Genomic DNA, 22,226 nt, shown 5'->3' with positions numbered 1-22,226 from the left:
ACTCTTGCTTGGTCTTAATGATACTCCCGTAAAATCCTTGATTTGACAATAATGCTGTTTAATATACATTACATATAAGAGAAAAGGGTATGGAATAGGGAGCTGCCCAGAACCTCAAAGGACAAAATGACATAAAACTGGGAAGAATATTGCAGATTTAATGAGGGACTGATCTCACTTCACACGACATCACACAACTGCCCCAATTCAGTACCTTTCTGGTGTGTTGAGGCTACAAGTTCCAGAAGTCATCATTACCTAAACCAAGAGGTTTTAGCTTTTGGAAAAATAGGATTTCTTTTAATTCATGCTGTAGGGGGTAGGGAAACTGACATGGTAGCCATAACCCTGCTCCGCCTTTGACATTAATGAGATGAGGTGAGATGAGATGGAGAGATTTTCATACATCAAATAATGTATGTTTTTATATTGCATAAAAAGTTTATATGTATTCATAAAGGACTATTCCTTGTGAATGTTTTATTGCAAAAACACTGTTTATGTTTTAGAACTTGATCCTAGCTTTATGTGGTCCTGCAGAAATGAATTTTGGAGGGTTTTTTCCTTCTGGAATTGGAATTTATTGGTCACAAATATTGTAACATCTACAGAAGAATCTTTATTTCCATTTATTAGGGGAAAATGAAATATTTGTTAAATAACCATAGCAAGGGCTTGCATTCTTTGATATTAAAAAGCTAAAATCAAACATAGTGAGCCTAAGATTATATGTACAGCTCTATGAACATTTTTTTTAAAAAAATGAAAATATGACACTCTTAGCAACACCTTATTCTGGAGAATTAATGCATTCTTAACATAAATATAGTTTAGGATGGTTTGGGAGTAAGATGGTTGCTGAATCCCTATCAGTTATTGGGGGAGGGTGTTGTTCCACGTAGGGGGGACACTTATGTTGTGTTATTCTGGACATTCATCATCTTTTTTACTTGTAATTGGGCAGCTTCTGAATCTAATAGATAAATGAATAAAAGTACACCATCTAGCCAGAGAAAAATAAAAAATAAAGAAGAATGTTTATTTCCTGGAAATAATTCTCTGTGAGCACTTTTGATATTACTGTGCTTCAACAGAATGAAAGGATATCTGCATTCCCATAGCATCCTGTTATTTCAATCCCAGATGTCAGCATGACAGTCCAGAGTAATCATTTGCAGAATAAGACTGTGGATTCCTTTTTGTTTACACAAGGCTGACAAACGAATCATGAGCAAAATAGCATTAATTCTATGGCTTGGCAAATTCACCATTATGGATTCCCTATTTGGCTGCTTTTACATGGTCTATTAACTTTTTTTTACCAATGACTACTGATTATGCTTACTGCTTTTTTTTTCTTCCTCTGTTCAAACTCAAAAGTTCAAAGACGCTCATATTAACATGTCACTCTTGTTTTTGTTCTCTTGCGGTTTGTTACATCTTGATCCATGATACTTCTTACCTGATGAAGTTCATGAGCCAGGTATGTGACACAACTTCCAAATCCTCCTATTCTCTAATATGTACATAATATACATTTGTGTGAATGGGATATTGAAAGAGAAGAAACAAGATCAACGAGTACTATTAACCTACTACATAAACAAGTATGTTTTCGCTTTATTGCTCCATACTCATAGCTGCATTAACCTGCCATTACAATTTTTCCAATTTCCACAGCTTCTACAAATGCCTGTGGACCTTTTCTTTTTTTTCTTCCATTTTACCCTTTAATCACCCATTCTACCCATTAGGCATAAATATGTTTATATTTTTACACTTTTTCCTTTTTTGCTTCACATCACTATTCTTTCCATCATGATGCTTCTGAAAGAAGTCTGGGAAGAAGGTATGTACTATCCATTCAATCAACTTTATTTTATCTCTTCATTATTTTCTCTAGGGTGGCACCAACAGTGTTCAACAATGTTCCCAATGACTTGAGGATAAGTTGGACGATGTTAAAATATTGAATTTTTCTTCCGAGATTGTTCTAGAATGTTCTGCATACACACACCAGAGGTCCACACTGTCTTTAAAATATCTTGAATTCTTTAGAGACAAAAGCAAAGTTGAAATATATTTACATGAAATTTAAAAGTGTCATAATAAGAAAAAGAGCATTGTTAGCATGATAGAAGGGATTTTTGAGGGCTTTCTTTCAGAAAGGATGAGGCTAACTCTTTCTGATGATGTAGCCTTGAAAAACTATCTTCCCAAAATGCAAAACTGCTGTTAAGTCTGCTTGCATTCTGTGACAGTGGGAATATCCTCACATCCAACCAACATAGCCCCTAACTGTCCTACTAACTATTTTTAGAGTACATGCCTCCTGACATAGCCTTCATCTTGTCCCCAACTCATTACTTACTTTTGGGGGGTATTTTGGAATTAAGATAGTATTTTTCCCTTTTTCTGTACCTTGCCATACAGATATTCCACAGAGCTTCTCATGAAGTTGATGTGGTTCCATTGGTCATATTCAGCTATTGTGGGCACTCCTCCTTCTGACTGAATGGTGTGTGTTACATGTGACAAAGAACTGTAGTATAGGACAGAAAGTGGGCTTGAATGGAACATATCTGTATATGGGGGAAAAACATTGAAGAGGCATTGCCTATAGCAGGGGTCTTCAAACTTGGCCCTTTTATGACTTGTGGACTTCAACTCCCAGAATTCCTCAGCCAGGCATGCTGGCTGAGGAATTCTGGAAGTTGAAGTCCATAACTCATACAAGGGCCAAGTTTGAAGACCCCTGGCCTACAGTTTGGACTGCATCTATATTCCTGGCCATGAATTCAGCCTTTAGGTGGAAGTATTTTCTCCCGTCATGATCTAATGAGAGTGGTGTTCTGTGAATGAGTTGCTTGTTTGATTATTATCCATTGCATCTAGACCTAGACCAAGTGATACTCCAGGAAGATCTGTGTTTCTAACTGGCATTCCTCCTTCTACTTAATCAAATGTTTAATGGCAAATGTTTAATGGTTTGATGGTTAGATAGTACGAGGTTAAATCTGTCAACTAATATTAACAGGAACACCTTTTGTCCTCAGATGGGATGCCCCAGACCAGGGGCGTCAAACTGCTGGCCTGTGGGCTGCATGCATCATAGTGAAACTGCACCCACCCCATTGCCAGCAATGGCAAAAAAAGTCACGATACTTCGCGACACGTCACGTAACATTGCAAGTTTGACACCCCTGTCCCAGACTATGAGCTCATTTAGCTTTTATTTCAGAAATACATGTAGAAACCTGAAACTCAAAGATCCAGAGGATTCTACTTCTGTCTTATTTTTCTCCTCTAATTCTTGAACAATGCCAATACATCTCAATCCATTTTGCATGCAACATGGCAAACAATCTGAGAAACTAGAGGATTGGAAAAAAATAAAGACAAAAAATCAGTTTCTTAAATGTTAGGGTGATTTGTTGTTTACGGGTGGTAAGTAAAGCCCTTGTCTACTCATATTCTTGGAAGTTTTTTTGTTCTTTTCTGCCAAGGATATATATTCCAAGGCTCCTTTCATTAGTTTCAGATCAGTACAACCTTCCCCCCCTCCCCAATGTCTCTTCAGTGTTATAGAGCTCTGAGGAGCTTGGGAAGACCAGGTGATTAACACTTGATTTCTGCTCCAGAAGGAACATTATAAAGACAGTTTTGTAGCATCCTTCAGCTGCTTTGTGAGGATGTTAGCCTAATTTAGTCTCCCTTCCCCCTTTCATGCAAGCTGTCCTAAATGTCTTGGATTGCACATAGCATAACCTATTCTATAATAACCAAGACATGAAAACCTATTGAGGATATGTAGAACAGGACCTTGATGGAACTGAAAACCAGCAAGACTCTACTTCAGGAGTTTATGGCTTAGATTCTCTTTAAATGTCTCATTATACACATACTTTAAATGTCTCACTGCACACGCCCAAGGAAGGTTAGAGTTTCTTGGGTGTTGACCTACAATAAAAGTATAATCTAGCCTTCAGAGATAAGAATAAGGGCAGAAGGAATTCCTTTGCCCATTATGGACTCCCCAAAATTTGAAGGACTGAGCATTCATTTCAGAGCAGATTTGGAAGAAGTATGGAGAACTAAGGATAGGAAAGGAGGAGAAATGTCTAAAATAGTTTTACTGGTATTTCAACAAATGGATTCTTCAGATTGACTTGAAAAACAGGACAATTGACAAATGGTGGACATGGAGAAGGAGTATTTGATTGGCTACCTTCCTTTGTCTTCCATTTCCATTTGAAGAAGCAGAATATGATTGTGGTATTTTGGTGGATGTTGGAGGCAGTATATCCTTGTTACTAACACATTTTTTATTCTGCATTGAATCCTTACTCATCAGAAACTGGACCAAATACTTACGGTTATAACACAACTGGTATTTTCATTTTGTTAGGAGTAAGTTTTATTGTAAACCAAGCCTTCAGAAATACAGTCTCTATAAATCCCAATAGATGAAAAAGAGTTTTCATTTAGGGCCAAAATACCTATAATATGGTGTTAAATGCATCCACTATCCCACAATCCAAGTGTAATTGCATGGAGTATTAAACCCTTCCTTCACTTGCTATGGTTTGGAAAAAAAATTCCTTGAAAAATAGCATCTCCCCTGGAAGAAAATCCCTTAATGACAGTCCCACTAGGTAGATCAGACCAGGAAATCAACTCCACGGTAAGGTAAACCCACACTTATTGACCTGGGCTACAATTAAGAATTTTGCAAGTCTAATTGTGCCAGCCCTTTTCTTATACCCCAGTGAGCTGGGGAAGCATCTTCCTGAGATGCATCCAAATGTTGCTCCCACCTTAAAATATGTTTCAGTCCCATTTTGCCTACAAAACAGTACCTGCATATTTCCACCAACATCAGCCTCCATATACTTCACACACCTACAGATATAGCTAGTCCTTAACTTAACAACCCTTCTCTAGTGACCACTCAAAGTTACAACGGCACTGGGAAAAAGTGACGTCATTTGTCTTTGCATTTACAACTGTTGCAGCATCCCCACGGTCCTGTGATCAAACTTTGGGCACTTGGCAATCACCGTGGAGTTACAGCTGTTGCTGTAACTGTGATTTGCCATTTGCCACCTTCTCAGCTGGCTTACAATCACGCAGTGGGAAGCCATATTCACTTAACACCTGAGTGATCCACTTAATGACCGCAGTGGTTTACTCAGCCATTGTGGCAAAAATGTAAAATCTGGCGTAACGGACTTAACAGCTGCCTCGCTTAGCAGCAGAAATTCTGATCTCAATTGTGCTCTTAAGTCGAGGACTACCTGTATTTAGCATTTATTCGCAGTCTGACATTTTTATTATGCCACTAATGAGTTTTTCTAAATTTAAGCTGTCCTATTAGAAAGTTAGGGACGCGGTGGCTCAGTGGGTTAGGACCCTGAGCCTGTCGATCAGAAGGCCGGCAGTTTGGCGGGTCAAATCCCAAGTGCCGCATAACAAAGTGAGTGCCTGTTACTCGTCCCAGCTTCTGCCAACCTAGCAGTTCGAAAGCACGTAAAAATGCAAGTAGAAAAATAGGGACCACTACGGTGGGAAGGTAACAGCGTTCCGTGCGCCTTTGGCATCTAGTCATGCCGGCCACATGACCACGGAGACGTCCTTGGACAAGCACTGGCTCTTCGGCTTTGAAACGGAGATGAGCACCGGCCCCTAGAGTTGGAAACGACTAGCACGCATGTGCGGGGGAGCCTTTACCTTTACTTTATTAGAAAGTTATAAAGGACACTATGGATGAATGACAGCTGTTTTTATTAATGAGTTTTGCTGCTTTCTACATTTCAGATTCTGAAGGGAGACATCAATAACCTTTCAATTTCTTCTTTCTTTTAAAGCTCCTTTGTTTATCTTCCACTTTTTGTTTTGTTTTGCTCTTTTTAAGGATGAGCTTTATCTTTTGGCAGGATTTGTGTAGGAATTACAGTATGACTCTGAATATTTATATGTAAGAAAGTGACTGAGATAATTTTTTTTTAAAAAAAGGACATCAGAAGGATTTTGCCACGATGATTCTTTATTTGTATGTTTTAGCTAGTTTCTTCAAAAAGAAATATCCTAAACTAAACTGAATTAGAATTAACTTTTATTTTCCTTTGGTTTTAGTCTTATTTCATATTCTGGAAGTATATAAATATTTGATCTATTCCTGGAACAAATAAAAAAAAACTTTTTAAAAAACCAAATGTTCTTGGAAAACTTCTTAAAAGCAACAGCCACTTAAGCAAGAACATTATACAATATATAATTCACCATAAATTTACTAGCAATAGAAGAGAATAAATGCAGCTCGGGGTTGAACTGTGGAGTTGTTTAAAATATACTAATAATTAGATAATTATGTTACCTTAGTTGTGTGGAGATATTTAATTAACCAACTAGGTAACATAATTATCTAAATATTAGCTAGTTGGACAATGAAATGTTTCTAAGTAACAACTAAGCTCAGAAAACACCAAGAACTCCATATGAATGTAGCAAATATGTTAAGATGTAACATGATTAGAAAAAATCATGAGTGGTCATGGGAGTTTTGTTAAAAAGCAAAAAAAAAAAAAAAGCAGGAACATTCCATAATTGTATGAAAGCTATTTTGTGCAAGAAACAAATAATGCTTTTCAACCAATGGGTTTTCTTCTTGTAATTTGTCATAGCTTTCATATCTCATTTTTCCCTTCAACATTTATTATTATTTTTGCATAGTTCCTTGTCTGGATTTGATTGGAATAATTTAGAAACTGGATAAAAATAAATGTCTATATATAAAATTATCAGGCAATTCTTACTCAGTTTTGTTACTTTCCAAAGCAACTTGTCTATTTTAAAGCTGGTGCTATTATTAAATGTTACTTTCATTTAGCAGAAAGGAAGGCGAGAGTCATGTTTTGCTTTAAGATGATTGGTTTTGAACTGAATGAATAATTATAACATTTTTCCCCCCAATAACTTCTATACCTTAGACCAGGGGTGTCAAACTGCTGGCCCATGGGCCAGGTGTGTCACGAGTAAACCGCGCTCACCCCATTGCCAGCAATGGGGAAAAAGTTCTGATACGTCACGCGACTTCACGTGACGTCGCGAGTTTGACGTGTCTGCCTTAGACATTTTATACATTCAGAAGCAGAATGATCATTTTTTTGAAGTTAGACTATATATCGTACAAAGTACTCCGTCCAAAAAGCAGTGAACTTTTTACTGCTGAAATATCAAGACAAAACCAAAACAAAAAGAAAAGGCAGTAAGAACAATGCAAGACTGAATTCTCTGAATTCATATATAATGTATGGGGTTATTGAAGATACTTAAGATTTTGAAAACTAGGTGCAGTCATTAAAAAAAATATTGCTTTCTGGATATTATTCCAAAGCTTTCACCCAGACTGCTCTTTTATTTTTCTGAACTTTTTTTCCGTCTAAGTAAAATTAGTTTGTCAAAGAGTGTCTTTATGATATGTGAAAAGTGTAAATAATATATTTAATTTCATAAAACTATGCATATCTTTTGACTTTAGCAAATGAAGTAAGATTTATTCTATTCTTGTTTCTTGCTTCATCTTTTTTCCCCCCTTTTCTCCCCTGCTCACTTCCTGATTTGCTATATTTAGAGAAGAAACCCAGACCACCAGTACCAACGTAAGTTTAGGACATGTTTAATGGAGTAATATTATAAACATTCTTGTAAAGTTCTTTGGTTTTAAATGTTCATGGTTCATGTATTGTAAATGAGGATAGCCAGTTAGATATTTTGTGTCTTTCACATTTAGTTAGCTATATTTACCTGTAATTTCCACATATTTCATACTTCATTTTTAGGATGAAATGTAAAGATCTCTTGAATACAAAAGAAGTTTTCACAGATGTACACATGGTCCATCCAGTAATACACGCAAAGATACAAACATATCTTATTGGATATGTTGTAACAATTGTCCTTAACCTCATACCTGCAGATGTTTGGGGACTATAAATTCCAGAAAACCTAGCTATTAATTCTGTGTATTGGAGATTATGGAATTGCAATCTCCATACATCTAGAAGGCACCAGATTGAGGAAGATTAATTTGGAGAGTGACTAATAGCATAAATATTTCCCTAATGTTTTGAAGGGTGATGTGAGAAAAAAGACCTTCAAGCTATTTGGTAAAGCAGGATGTCAGAGAAAAAGAACAGAGGTTCACTCACACTTTCCACTACATCTTAATTAAATGAGAGATATACAACATCTTCATTCAGATTCATTTCTAGAGAGCCAATGTTTTCAGCAGACCAAAAAAATCAAACTCAATCATGATTATTACCGTATATACTTGAGTATAAGCCGACTCGAGTATAAGCCGAGACCCCCAATTTCACCCCCAAAAACTGGGAAAAGTTGTTGACTCGAGTATAAGCCGATCCGCCGTTCTGCATGCCTCGGAGGCTGGATCCGCGCTCTGCAAGCCTCTGCCGCCAGCAGAGGCTCGATCCGCCATTTTGCAAGCCTGAATACACAGGAATACCCTGTGTGGCCGCGGCTCTCGGGGAAGCCCTGGCTGTCCGCTTCCTCACTCCACGCTGCCATTCGGGGCCCGCGCGTTCCCTGGGCAAATCGCGGCGCCCAGCAGGCGAGGAAACACGCCCGTTCCAGTCGCCCCCCCCTTCCCTCAGGAGACGCGAAGCAAGTGACCGCCCGGAGCTTACCGAGGACTTGCGCGCGGCCGAGGCTTCGGTACTTCCAGGATCGCGCGCACCTCTCCCAAGCCGCCGCCGTCTGGAGACCTGCCGAAGTTTGGGGAGGTTTGGGGAGGTACGCGCGCACCTCCCCAAACCTCCCCAAACGTCGGCAGGTCTCCGTTCCTCCGCGCAGACCTGCCGACGTTTGGGGAGGTTTGGGCGCCTCCCCAAACCTCCCCAGGTCTCACTATACACATTCACCCAGAAGTGACTCCCTCTGTCCTGACAGGGGATTATTCCCCTCCAAGTACATCTAGAATGGTAGTCAAAAGAATTGTTAAGTAGTTTTTACCTTTCACAAATCTCTTTCAACTTCTTTAGTTGATTGCTTTGGCATTCTTCTGCTACATCTGTTAGCTTTTGTATAAGCTTAGGAGGGGGAAAAAACAGATATGTCATAGACTGTACCAGCCACACATTCTGTTGATAAGTATTGCACAGATAGTCTTCAGGTTGTGACCCTAATGGAGACTGCCATTAAATAATGTTAAATGAACTGCCTCAAGTAATGACCAGCCATACGTATTCTCCTCAGTGCATTCATTAAAGAGTGCAATGGTCATTAATTGAGGGTGGGGGAGATCCTGGGAGGCCTAATGCAAGCACCAGCCCGCCTGCCTCAGGTCTCCCCCACCCCCAGATACTGGGCTTCAGCACAGCTGGCTGTCTTGCCAAAGAGAAACATCTGGGAAGGAAAACCCTGTCTTACCTCTTTCCCAATTCTGCCTCTGCCCTTCCTCCTACCAAGGTGTTCTGGGACTAGTTCCCTAGCCTTTTGGAGCTTTTGGTGTTCGCCCATCAGCTGTCTACGGGGAGGCAACAAAGCTGCCTCTCTAGGCTTTGAGAAAAGGCCCCTTGCACAAAAGGCAGCTTCAGGACGAGCTTCCAAAAACCCTTTCCTTCCTTAACGCCCTCCCCACCTTCCCCCAGAAAGCCATATTTCTTTTTTTTTTATTGAAAATTTTTATTGAAGTTACAATATTATCCCCTCCCCAACCCACCCCAGAACCCCTCCCCCTCCCCCATATTTCTTCAATAACAAAAACATAAAAAGCTGGTTGGGATGTACTCGCTGATTTCCCCCCCCCCTTTTTTTTAGATGCTAAAACTAAACTCTCCCTCTGCCTTCCAACCAATATCCCTTTTTAAAATCTTACCTTGGCTCCAGATGGAAGAGTAGAGGAACTAAGCTAGTAAGGAGAGAATTTTTTTCTGCAACTTTTTACTCCTGAAGTAGTAGTAGTAGTAATAGTAGTAGTAGGAATAATAATAAATCCCTAAAAGTTGTGCCAGAAAATGGAGGACGCTGGGTCTTTGCAAGTTTTAGCTGTCTGTCAGACTGCCTGAAAAGGGCGGCCTTCAGGCAGCCAGGCGGACAGCTAAAGCTTGCAAAGACCCAGCGTCCTCCATTTTCTGGCATAACCTTCGGAGATTACTTTAAAAAAAAAAACAAAAAAAAACTTCAGAGGAAAAACAGCTGCAGAAACATTTTGTCTCCTTGCTGGCTTGGTTCATCTACTCTTCAGCCAGGAGGGAGTCCAAGGCCTAGAGAAGGAGAGCTTTGCAGCATCCCTATGGACAGCTGATGGGCAGACAGCTGAAAGAAGCAGGCAGGCAGGGCGCGGAGGAACGGAGACCTGCAGGTCTCGGACGGCGGTGGCTTGGGAGAGGTGCGCGCGATCCCGGAAGCACCAAAGCCTCGGCCGCGCACAAGTCCTCGGTAAGTTTTTTTGTTGACTGGAGTATAAGCCGAAGTGGAATTTTTCAGCCCAAAAAGTGGGCTGAAAAATTCGGCTTATACTCAAGTATATACGGTACATTCCACATTTTTAGAACTTGTCAAACTATTTCTGATGCTTCTCTCTCTAATAGAATTGGAATTGATAATTTGTAATATTAATGTTTTGCACTTAGAAGAAAAATATGATTATTGCTAGACAGTGCATCAAACCCCTTAGCAGTTTTAAGTTCAACTTCCCGTATCCTGCAGCATGATTTTATCAGAGTATTTGAGCAAATTTATTTCAGTGAAATTGTCATACAAGAAAATCTTTCCAAAAATATCTCTTCCCTTTACTTCTGAAATATTTTTTCTCAAGAACTTACGGTATGTACTTTTCTTTCTCTTCATAACATCCACAAAGGTTGACTGCACCTAAGATCCCAGAGGGTGAGAAAGTAGACTTTGATGTGAGTATTGCTGGTTCTTCCAGTGAATCTCTTGTCTTGCCTGTCCAAATTTTAGACAAGAAAGTGGTTTATATCCCAGCATGAAAATCATTCTGCATACGTTCCATAGCTATGAGAAGATATAACTGATGCAAATGATTGGTGTTTCAATAAATGGGAATATGTAAAGTTTTTTCTGTGGGGGGAATCTACACTATCCCATTAATTGTACTTGGTATCATGGAACACCCGTTCTTTCCCCAGGACATTCAAAAGAAGAGGCAGAACAAAGACTTGATGGAGCTTCAAGCCTTGATTGATAGCCACTTTGAAAGCCGGAAAAAAGAGGAAGAAGATATAATGGCTCTTAAAGATAGAATTGTAAGTGTTCGTCAAGTAGTCAACTATTGTAAGGTCTTCAGCACAAGGATAGATCATGAAGACAAATTAAATGTTAAAGGCCCTATGATATTTTTTTGCTGAACATAAATTGCATGAAATAATTGTTATAAGTAGCCATGTTTTCTAAGTGTCTATATGCCTGTTTCATACAGCTTCAAAGGACAATATATAATTCTTACACAGTGGTGTTACTAGTCATTTGGGACCTAAGAAAAGTAATTTTTTTTATTGTCCTCTTGAATTTCCAGTCGTATACATTATAGATGTTAGAAAACATTGTTGGCCTTGATTCAGATGCCTCTGAGTTGTTTTATTAGTACTATCAACCTAAGAACATTTTTGTCATAACAGAATAATAGAATGATAGAGTTGGGAGGAACCGCGGATGTCTTCTACTCCAATCCCCTGCTCAAGCAGGAAACCCTATACCATTTCAGACAAATGGTTGTCCAATTTCTTCTTAAAAACCTCCAGTATTGGAGCACCCACAACTTCTGGAGGCAAGTTGTTCCATTGCTTAATTTTTCTGTCAGGAAATTTCTCCTTAGTTCTAAGCTGGTTCTCTCCTTCATTAGTTTCCACCCATTGTTTCTTGTCCTTTGGGTGCTTTGGAGAGTAGGTTGACACTCTCTTCTTTGTGCCATTGCTATAGCATTGCTATATCACCCCTAGTCCTTCTCTTCATTAAACCAGACGTACCTGATTTCTGCAACCGTTCTTCATATGTTTTAGCCTCCAGTCCCCTAATAATCTTTGTTGCCCTTCTCCGAACTCTAGAGTCTCATCTTAATACTCTTCACAATTTAATTTCAATTGTTTGTTCTGAGGAGCATTTTTCAACACCTTTTGTTCTGGAACTGAATACAATTCAAACCAAATTACTGCCTTTTGTCTGCAATGCATAGGAAAAACGTAGAGCTGAGAGGTCTGAGCAGCAAAGAATCCGAGCTGAGAAAGAAAAGGAGCGTCAGGCCAGACTTGCTGTGAGTCTACCTTACAACCTTTTGTCATTGGTATCTCATTGCCCTGAATGTAAAATGATGCGTTAAGAGTTGTGACTTTGGGCTTTATCTTACCACTTTCCAAAAAATTACGTCCCAGACCCAAATGCTCTGTTCTGCCTTTATGAGTCCCAGGTATGAAGCAGAGTTTGTTCCTTTCTGTTTCACAGGAGGAAAAGGCAAGACGAGAGGAGGAAGATGCCAAGAGGAGGGTTGAAGATGATATGAAGAAGAAGAAAGCTCTCTCCTCTATGGGTGCCACATACAGCAGCTATTTGGCTAAGGTAAATCTACTGATGGGCAGAGAAAGCCAGAATGTGATCAAGAATGAGCACAGCTGATCTGAAAATTGTTCAAGAATTTCTAGGAATTCTTTAATTCTACAATGGCAAAAACTTTCACTTTCAAGAAGAGACCAAAGATGTTCACCACAAGAAGGACCTGCTAGTCTCTGTTTTAAGCTCCCCACCCTTTTTTTCCCTTTAGGCTAGAGAGATAGAGTCTTACAACGTTCCATAGTTTTGATCCAATGGCTCTTCAGCCCTGCAGGAGAAGTCTTATGGCTTCTCTAGAGCATTTCCTGCAATGAATCAGAAAGACATGTAAAGTAGGCATGTTGGCAAATTCTTAGCAACAATTACGGTTAATTTAGTGCTAACCTGATGGCATCTGAATATATCAGATTACAATCCAGGCACTACGTTTAGTGCATTGATGGAGGATGATATGAATTGTGATCAAGCATTTTTACAATTCAGGATTACTGCTCTACTGCCAGGTTTTGATGTTCTTCATTAATTCCTTCAATGGTATGCATCCAGTGATTATTTGTTTATTTATATCCCATTAATTTGTCCAACACACCTTCTTCCTCCTATTTTCCCCACAACAACAACACCTTGAGGTGAGCTGGGCTGTGAGAGAGTGACTGGCCCCAAGAGACCTAACTAGTTTTCATGGCTAAAGCAAGACTTGAACTCATGGACTGTTGCTTTCTAGCCTGGTGCCTCAACTACTAGATTTTGGTTTTGGTTCTTTAACAATCTTTAAACTTGCTTTGCACAGGCTGATCAAAAGAGAGGAAAGAAACAAACTGCAAGAGAAATGAAGAAGAAAATTTTGGCAGACAGACGCAAACCTCTGAATATTGATCACCTTAGTGACGACAAACTTAGGTAAAAAAAAAGATAGCCCCCACTTCCCCCACTACCGCTTGTACTAGACACAAGATTGAGTTTATGCTCAAATTTGTTTTAGTACTTTTTCTGGTATTAAAAAATAGGAGGGGATATTTAAGAAAACAACATTTGTTATTATGCAGTTAAATATTTAATCCTGATGAACTATCAGATTTGATTTAACAATAATATATAATATTTAACTTTAATGGGTAATTTAAAAATAATCAATGTAGTAAGAAAAAAAAACCAGATTAAATTATAACTTCTGCCTGCAGTTGCAACATTTGTAAATTAGTAAAAAAAACCACCCAGGCACAGCCTCTATATTTAGATAAATATAAACAAATATAAGTAAATGTAAGTAAATTATGAAAAAATGTTCAAGCATGTCGAAAGTTTTTCACTTATATTTTAAAAATTATTCCTGTTAATATATACGTGGATATTGTTCTCACAAAGGCATATGAAATATTTCTGAATAAGATTAGCAGTTATGAAAGCAGGGAATAAGAACAAATAAACAAGTATTTCTAAAGGAGAAAGTAAACAATATGATTCCCCCATGTATCTGTACTGAGACCAAGATACTTCAGTTTTTTTCATTAAGTATCCAGAAGTGGTCAGGCTCTTTGTTGATATTTAGGTGTTCAAATAACTCCTCATAAGGAAGAGTTACATGAGGGATTAATTAAATCCACAAACTGGAATTGTTGAGTTGCGTTGGACTTCTATTTGAATAGCCTGCCAACCAGTTTGATCATAAGTTTAAGAAATAGTGAGCTTATGTAAATAGATTTCTTTGCAGTTGCCAATTGTTTGAGTTGTATATCATTCTTTATTATATCTCCACTTCTTCACAAATAAATAGGGAGAAAGCCAAAGAATTGTGGGACTCGCTGTATCAGCTGGAGACGGAAAAATATGAGTATTTAGAAAAGATCAAGAGACAGAGATATGATGTGAGTAGAAAAAGAGATGTTGGCTATGGTTTTTGTTTATTTCCAGGGTGAAATCAGTTATGCTTCTAAGGGGGACCTGGGCTGAAGACCATAGAAAACCAGAAAAGCCCATATGCCATTCTGAACGTTTATCAACAAAATTCAGTTTATTACAGAGTGATAACTTCACAATTATACACCTAGGGTGGATTTCTGCCTTCTAATTAAAATATGTCCTCATGATATGGCTGAAAATGTTATGTAATAACTTTGTCATATTAATTAACATGCTCATCTTTCTTTTTGAAGGATTTTCATAAACCAGATGGCTTATTCATGATGGTTAAACCCCATCACAGCCAAGCCAAGTAGGGGAGCCAATCATCTGTATAAATTCATAGGCAGTGTCCGCACTGCACTGAAATGTCTATGAGATCAATAACAAACCCACATCTGATGTCCCCAGCCTCTATTAACTCTCCAGCCTTATCTTCATGTGAATTTATGCAGGCAGAAAAGCCAGCCCCATTCTCTTTTGTTGTCTTGAGAATGCTACAAGATAATTAGCATTTTTTTTAAAAAAGTATAGATTATATCTTCTTCATATTGTATGGAAGAAAATACTCCAAATTTGTCTATAAACTATGAGCACGGTTACAACCACTCTACCTATGGTTTAATTCTGTCTTTGTGGATAGAGCCAAATAATTTGTCATCCAATTGCACATTTAATTGCTCCTCGGTAATAGTACATGCTTTACATTCTGCACAGAGGGGCCACAAGAAGCTAACCTAGGAATGAAGGAGAACTGGTGGATTTCACAGTTGTGCAGAAAATGGGACGTTATTGCTTTGCCGTGCTTGGAATTTGATTTTGGAAATAGGGAAGAATAAGTCATCCTTCTTACAGCAGTTATCTGCTTTTATGATGTTGAGATAATGCTTTGTAATGCACTCACAAAACAATGACAGAGTTCTGACAGTGTTAAAAGGCGAATGCTTTTCTGTTTCTGAGTACCTATTGCAAAAAAAATTCAATTTGTTAAGAACCCCAAAGCCAATAATGATCTTAATCTTTCTTAGATTTTATCACTACGTTGCAGGGTGCAGGCACTGGCCAGGTTGTAAGTACAATGGGTTCACTCTGATGATATAAGCAGCAAAAGATTTTTACATGCATGAGCCTCTTGCATGTTGGGAGTCTGGAAAGTCAGAATTTGCATAGATAAACAACAGGGTGGCATTCAATTCCTGGCTTACAAAGCAAGAAATAGCCACATTTCTTCCTCTTTTTTCTCATCGAACTTTATTGCATTAATTCAGAAGTGCCGGTAGCTGAATAGAAATTTAATGTTATATTCTGTAGATCAGCCTTTCTCAGCCTGATGTGTTGGCTTTCAATCCAGGAAACATAGCCAAAGGCAGCAGAGCACAGCAGATTGGAAAAAATGTGGTCAGTCATCCAAATCAGTGTTTCTCCACTTTAAGAATTCAACTCCCAGAATTCCCAAGCTAAAATTGGAAAACATTATTCTAAATTAGGGGTCTTCAAACTTGGCCCTTTTATGACTTGTGGATTTCAACGCCCAGAATTCCTCAGCCAGCGTGCCTGGCTGAGGAATTCTGGGAGTTGAAGTCCACAAGTCATAAAAGGGCCAAGTTTGAAGACCCTTGTAAATGAATGCAGGACAATGAAAATAAGTGATGTCAGCAGAAAAATCAATTTCTTTAAAGTGATCTCTCCATTCAATCATTATCTTAGTTTCCTACTTCACAGAGTGGCTGTAGTGTCACAAAAATAATTTCTATAAACCAAAACATCTGGAGTTGTGTGTGTGTGTGTGTGTGTGTGTGTGTGTGTGTATAAAAATACTACTAATAATAAGGGCTGCAAATTATACACGGTAATTTCCCACATGTCCAAAAAAAAAAAAAAGGAAAAGAAAATAGAAAAAGGCAGTCTCAAAGGTGCCTTTTCCCCCCCCTTCAAAACGCAACTGGTCTGTTTTTCTTGAGGAAGAAGAAGAAAACATTTTGCTTCTTGTTCAAGTGATGAAGCTTCTTGGATAAGAAGAGAAATGTTTTCTTTTTTCTTCCTCAAGAAAAAAACAGTCCAGTTGCCTTTTGAAGAAAAAAGCTCCTTTGACATAACTCTGACCTGGATGACTGAGAATCTCCACAGACATTTAGAAAAAGACAGGTAAGAAAGATCAACTAGCAGCTCAAAAGCCTTTTTTTGTTTGTTTGTTTGCTGATATTTATACAAAAAGCACAGCAGAGAGTAGGTGAGAGCCAGAAGACAAAGAGGCAATTGTTTTTCAGATTTGTCTTGCAAATTTAGAGAAATCTATTGGGTTATCTATTGGGTTAATTTTTTAACTGTGTAGTTAATTTATTTTGGGGCTGTTATTTAATTCTTTTTTAATTTTTGTATTGTTGTTTTTTATTGTTGTTAGCCGCCCTGAGTCCTTCGGGAGATAGGGCGGCATATAAGTCCCAAAAATAAATAAATAATAAATAAATTATATTAATGATATGGAAGCAGCACTAGAAACCTTTGAGTGAGAGTTCCCATTAATCCCTGACAATTGAGTAAATTAGCTACAAATGATTGGAGCAGGCATCAAACAGCAACTAGAGAAAACTGAATTGGGAGATGGAACTTGTTTCTGATCCACCATGGCAACTCCTATGTTTTTTTTAAAAAAAGGAATTGTACAATTAAAGGTAAAATTGCTATTATCCTAAGAACAGTTGAGCTGTAGCTGGATAGCAAGGAAAGTTCATAAGAAAGCAAAATAAAGGAAGCACTGCTTTAGAGCCATTTCTTGCCCAACTTTGTTACCCAGGAATCCAAGTGCCATGCCTATTGTCTATCTTACTTCACACGTAGAAAAGAAGGTAAGTCATAAGCATCAATAGCAGTCTGGTAAACAAAGTTCCTTAAACAAATACCTGGTTAAGAGGAGGATTCAATATTAGTTCCTCCGTTCCACAAGGCACGTGTTCAAAATCTACAAGTAAGCAAGTAAGTATATTGGGCAGCTGAGCTATCCTTTTTCATGTTGTTGTGTTGCTTCCAATGTTGGAGTCTCCTGTTTATTCTTGTAATGGAAGAAAGTCCCACCTTGTGAATCCAAGATGGTGAACAAGACATCTTATGGTTTGAATATTGTGAATTTACTGTACAATAAATTGTATTGCTGAACAATAATGTTAAAACTACTTAGAGGAAACCTAGAAGAAAAAACTATTCTCAGTTTGCCAGCCGTCTCTTAAGATGCAATCAGTGTGTTTATTACATAGTGAACAAAGCAATGGAGATAATAAGGAAGATGCTGTAAATAATGGTAAAATTTTAATTCTCCCCCCCAAAATCTTATTTCCTTGAGCCAGAAATTATATTTTGATTTCTATTATAATGGAAGCACTTTCACCTCATAAAATTGCAATTGCTCAAAACCTGGAAAATGGTTTTTAAATTTCCAGCATGCTTCCTCGTCTGTCTTTACTCCAACCTGGAATATTTCTTTCCTTTACTCTTTGGAAAGCCCTACATTGATTTGTGAAATAACAGGATCACTTTTGAATAGGAAGTGTCTGTTCACAGCTGGTAATAGCCCAGATTTAACTTTTTTAAAAAATTGGTCGGCCTTTATCCTGACAGAATTGTAAGATCTGGTTTTCTTTAGTTTCTTCCTTCGCCTAAGGATGATTAAAATCACAAGCACAGAATTAAGTCAGTTATAGAAATATTTTTTTCCTCATTCAGCTAGGCAGAGAGGTGAGAGGAATTCACCCAAATAAATTACGGTAATCTTGATTATTATGAGGTCAGGAGGGGAAATCATGATAAAAAAATTAATTGTGCTGATATAAAAAGGCAGAGATAATCTAATTCAACACCTCAAGAAAGAAAAATAGATTAATGATCCTTGCCAGTTATTTAAAAGTCAGAGTTTAATTCAAGTTACTGATAAGATATATCACCAAACTATCTCCAGAGACTGTGTTATTTATGCCTTGTATATTTTGTAAAAGTTTAAACAATTGCAAGCAACTTGTTTGAACCTTAGCATAGACCTACCCAGGAAAGGTGCTATCTACTAGCTGGAAAAAATCTGGAGGACATCCATAATTACCTTGGATAAGGAAGATGGGTTCCCAGTTACTGAAGAGATGTCCTTTGTCCTTTTTATATTCCTATTGTTGCCTTGTCCTGCCTTTTTATGCTTTGCAGTCAAAATTATTCTTCTGCTCTGCTTTGCTGAACAAATTCTTTCAGCTTTGACTTCATTTTGTGCATATTGCTCTCGAGTCCACAACCTACTGCCCATACCTGACTGAGGCGAAACAGCTGGTAAAACCATCTCTCCATGATGAGAAGCAGGTCATTTTTTAAAACTTAGTCATATTTGTTTGCAGATTACTACCTTCAGAAATCGGATTGATCAGGCACAGAAACAGTGAGTAACTAGATTACTTGTCCAGTCTGAAGACTGGAATATCCATCTTTTTGCAGTAGTCACTTCAGTCTTCTTCCAGATATTTCTTATTGGAAGGGAATGAAGTGGAAAAGCACAGTCGCTAAAGCCCACTCTTTTCTTTCCTTTAAAAAATACTTTGGAAAAACTGAAATGAATCTATAATCCTCCCCCCCTTTCCCCCCCAAACAATCTTGGTTGAGGCTGCCAATATGCTTTATATTGGCACGGGAAACATACTTTCCGAGATTGTAAGGAACAGGATTTAATAACACTAATATTCAAATTTGCCACTGTCACATGGAAATCACGTGGCATGGTGTGCCCAATGGTTCTTTTGATGCATCATATAATCTTATCTCCCTTCACTTAATTCAAATTATTTCCTGCTTGTTTTGTTCCATAGTTTCACTGCTGCATGTGTCAATTCATAAACCTAATGCTTTAAAGATAAAGGCAGTGGCGAAACAATAATCAAATGAAAGCAAGGGCTGAAAGGGGATAGTTCTAGAAGAAATGACTGTATGGGTGGATGAATTCTCAAAACTTCTCTTCTCATGCAGGGAAGGAAAACCAGTGCATTGATATGCCTGGCTCTATAAAATGCATATAATTCTAGATGTTTTGCTTATTTGTTTCATATTATGTATATCATTCAATGAATGGTGCTTCGGGCTCATTAATAGCTCTTCATTGGCCCTGTTAATTCATAAACAGTTGCAGAACTGGAGGCAATTCAGATAAATCTATGCTACTTTAAAGGCAATAGGACATGCTGAAAGTTACTTGGGATGATGTGCCATTCTTTAGAAGACAAAACATAAAAAGAATACAATTCTAAGAGGGTTGTTAAAGATTATGAGCTTCACGAAATGATCGGGCTGCAAAATCTTACAAGGAAAAAATAAAAGTAAAAGAAACTAACAGGAATAAGGTATACCAAATTTTTGCCAACTGCATCAATAAGGTATTTTTATAATTGATACTTGTGGACATTACTGGAAGATACGGTAGCACATATGTCTATTATCGTCAGAAGACACACAACAGCCACTTGTCTCTGAGGACAAAGGCTGTTTTAGGGGAGAAAAAGTCCTATGTTGAATGGCAGGTAAAGTATTCGCTGTTTGTGTGTATGAATGGTGATGTCACTGACATGTTCCCATATGTAAAACTACCACTGTTATCATGTAAGCTTTAAAGATACTCCAGTTACTGTTATATTTCCCTATCTCTCACATTCCCTGGAAGATTTCATATTGGAAGTGTCCCAATAGCACATAATCTAAACTCTAATTCACCAAACACCTAGCTACTAATCCAAGTTAGCTTGTTGTGTAACTTATAGTACCATCTAAGGATACACAGCATGCCAATAACAGCATTGCAGCTAGAATTTGTTACTGGGCCAAGTGTGGTGTTCTGTACCAAATTAATGTACTCATTTGGAACAACAGTACATAACTGAGCTCATAATTAAGGTACGTTTTGCATGTTTCAGATACTGTTTCTTTTGCATGCAAAATAAAAGTTTGAAATCTTGTCAACTATAGTAGCACAATTTAAACATGAGGTTTTTTTCTGCCTGTCTTTTGAAGAAGTTTTTTTTTATCTTGATGAAGTTTAAAGGAAGTTGTGCTACTTTGAAACATAATGCTTTGTGGACTACCATGGTTTATCAGAAATTCTGAATAAACGTTTCGACTCTGCATCTAGTTTTTATTAGTAAAGTCAAATTTGGGCAACTTCTGGATTTTTGGTGATGACTTTAATTAGGTGATAATGCAATCACTTTCAGACTAAATTGAAAAGTTGGCAGAGGCTATATCATTTATTAGTTTTAATGCACAACTATAATTGCATCTAAAGTTCCAAGATAGCTCTGCCATTAATGTATGGAACTTTCATTTCTGACAAGACTGATTAGAACTCAGACAACTACTGCCTTTAAAAAAAACAAAAAACATGTTGACTGTCACCTTGAGATAAAATAGCTTCAGGAGCCAGATTGAACAGATTGCCAGCAGCTATTCCTTGATTAAGAGATGAGCAAAATGGAGTAGAACTCTTTGGCATTTCATCTGCTTCAATGGTAGAGTGACATGAAACAATAAACTTTTTGTTGAAAAGGCAAGGTCAAGAGCAGGAAACCGTATCTGTATTGCAGCAGCAAGACACATTTTTACCTTATTTGTATTACAGCAGCAAGAAGGCCGGAGCCAAGGGCAAAGTTGGAGGACGCTGGAAATAAAGATCTGGAAGGTGCCTGCAGGAAGATTCATCAATGGTGGCATGGCCAAACATCACTGGCTCATCTTCCCTATTTAGCTACCAATTCCTCTCTCTCGCCTAAACAAAACCATAATTGCAACATCAGCCTGGATTGCCTACTGCTTACTTTTAGGGTGCCCACATCTTTCAGAACCTCAGCTCTGACTGACGATGAGCCCCTGCTGATACCTGTTGTCCCACATGTGTCTTTTCCTAATTCCAGCCTACACTGCCACACAGATTGCAGTGTATGAATCTTTTGGTTTTGTAAATAAAGCGTAGTCAATAATATACTTCAGACCTGCAACTCCTGTCTATCCATTCATTTTTCCCCCCATTATGATGATTCATTTACCAAACCCTGGAATTTATTGGCCTTGTCAATAAAATCTGGCAAAGGACCACTGAGGTAAATAGATGTATGCTAGTTTACATCCACCAATGACTGTAAGCTATTTATGTGTAACTTAAATGCTAATGCTATGCATATTTATTCAAAAGTAAACCTCACTGGCCCATGTGATTATGAAGAACCCATAAGATTGCGCTCACAAAGCCAAAACAGCTCAATTGAAAAATCAAGGTAGTAAGGGTGGTGGTTGTGGTATAATCATACATATATCTAAGCTAAAACATTTCTTTTTCTTTTTTCCTTCGAGTTAGATGGGTTTTGTTGTTTTGTTTTGTTTGGACTCCTGGTGACTGCCTGGACTAGTCCCTGCAGTTTTCTTGGCAAGGTTTGACCAGAAGTGGTTTGCCACTTCCTTCTTCACTGGGCTGAGAGAGAATGACTGACCCAAAGTCAACAGCTGGTTATGTCTCTAAGGCAGGTCTAGAGCTCATAGTCTCTCTATTTTTATCCTGATGCAACCAAACTGGCTCTCAAAGCTTTCTAGTCTTTAATTATTTACTATGCATACATTGAAGTCCTTATCGGTTTGGCCACCTCTAGAGGAAAGGGGAAAAACTGCTGCACACTGCAGTTTTCCACACATACTTTTGCTTGTGGGTTTTCCACTGACCTCTGTTTATACAGCAT

The 22,226-nt window shown here is 38.1% G+C and overlaps 1 protein-coding gene across 2 annotated transcripts; it reads left to right on the top strand.

The window, feature by feature from the left end:
• Window positions 1-1,502: 1,502 nt before the first annotated feature.
• On the top strand, window positions 1,503-21,494 carry TNNT3 (troponin T3, fast skeletal type). Of its 2 annotated transcripts, none has more exons than XM_081331880.1 (10): window positions 1,503-1,607; window positions 7,634-7,661; window positions 10,886-10,931; window positions 11,175-11,291; window positions 12,218-12,295; window positions 12,484-12,597; window positions 13,379-13,488; window positions 14,363-14,453; window positions 18,858-18,898; window positions 21,119-21,494. In XM_081331880.1, exons 4-10 carry the CDS (start codon window positions 11,208-11,210, stop codon window positions 21,165-21,167), a joined length of 567 nt encoding a protein of 188 aa, XP_081188006.1. In that variant the 5' UTR covers window positions 1,503-1,607; window positions 7,634-7,661; window positions 10,886-10,931; window positions 11,175-11,207; the 3' UTR covers window positions 21,168-21,494. The 2 variants fall into 2 exon arrangements, with proteins under 2 accessions (XP_081188006.1, XP_081188005.1); XM_081331879.1 differs by lacking the exon at window positions 18,858-18,898 and adding an exon at window positions 15,516-15,556 and having other exon boundaries at window positions 1,577-1,607.
• The last annotated feature ends 732 nt before the right edge of the window (window positions 21,495-22,226 follow it).

Source organism: Vipera berus (assembly GCF_964194415.1).
Source record: "Vipera berus genome assembly, chromosome: 1".
Lineage (NCBI taxonomy): Eukaryota > Metazoa > Chordata > Lepidosauria > Squamata > Viperidae > Vipera > Vipera berus.
Note: the sequence above shows the minus strand (reverse complement) of the source record. Positions and strands in the feature narration are given on the sequence as shown.

What these genes read in the sequence shown, in the direction of transcription:
- TNNT3 (XM_081331880.1), top strand. Translation starts at nt 11,208, where the DNA reads ATGGAGCTTCAAGCCTTGATTGATAGCCACTTTGAAAGCCGGAAAAAA. An exon ending in TGGCTCTTAAAGATAGAATT is followed by an intron (nt 11,292 to 12,217) that starts GTAAGTGTTCGT and finishes TGCAATGCATAG; the next exon opens with GAAAAACGTAGAGCTGAGAG. An exon ending in TCAAGAGACAGAGATATGAT is followed by an intron (nt 14,454 to 18,857) that starts GTGAGTAGAAAA and finishes ATTTGTTTGCAG; the next exon opens with ATTACTACCTTCAGAAATCG.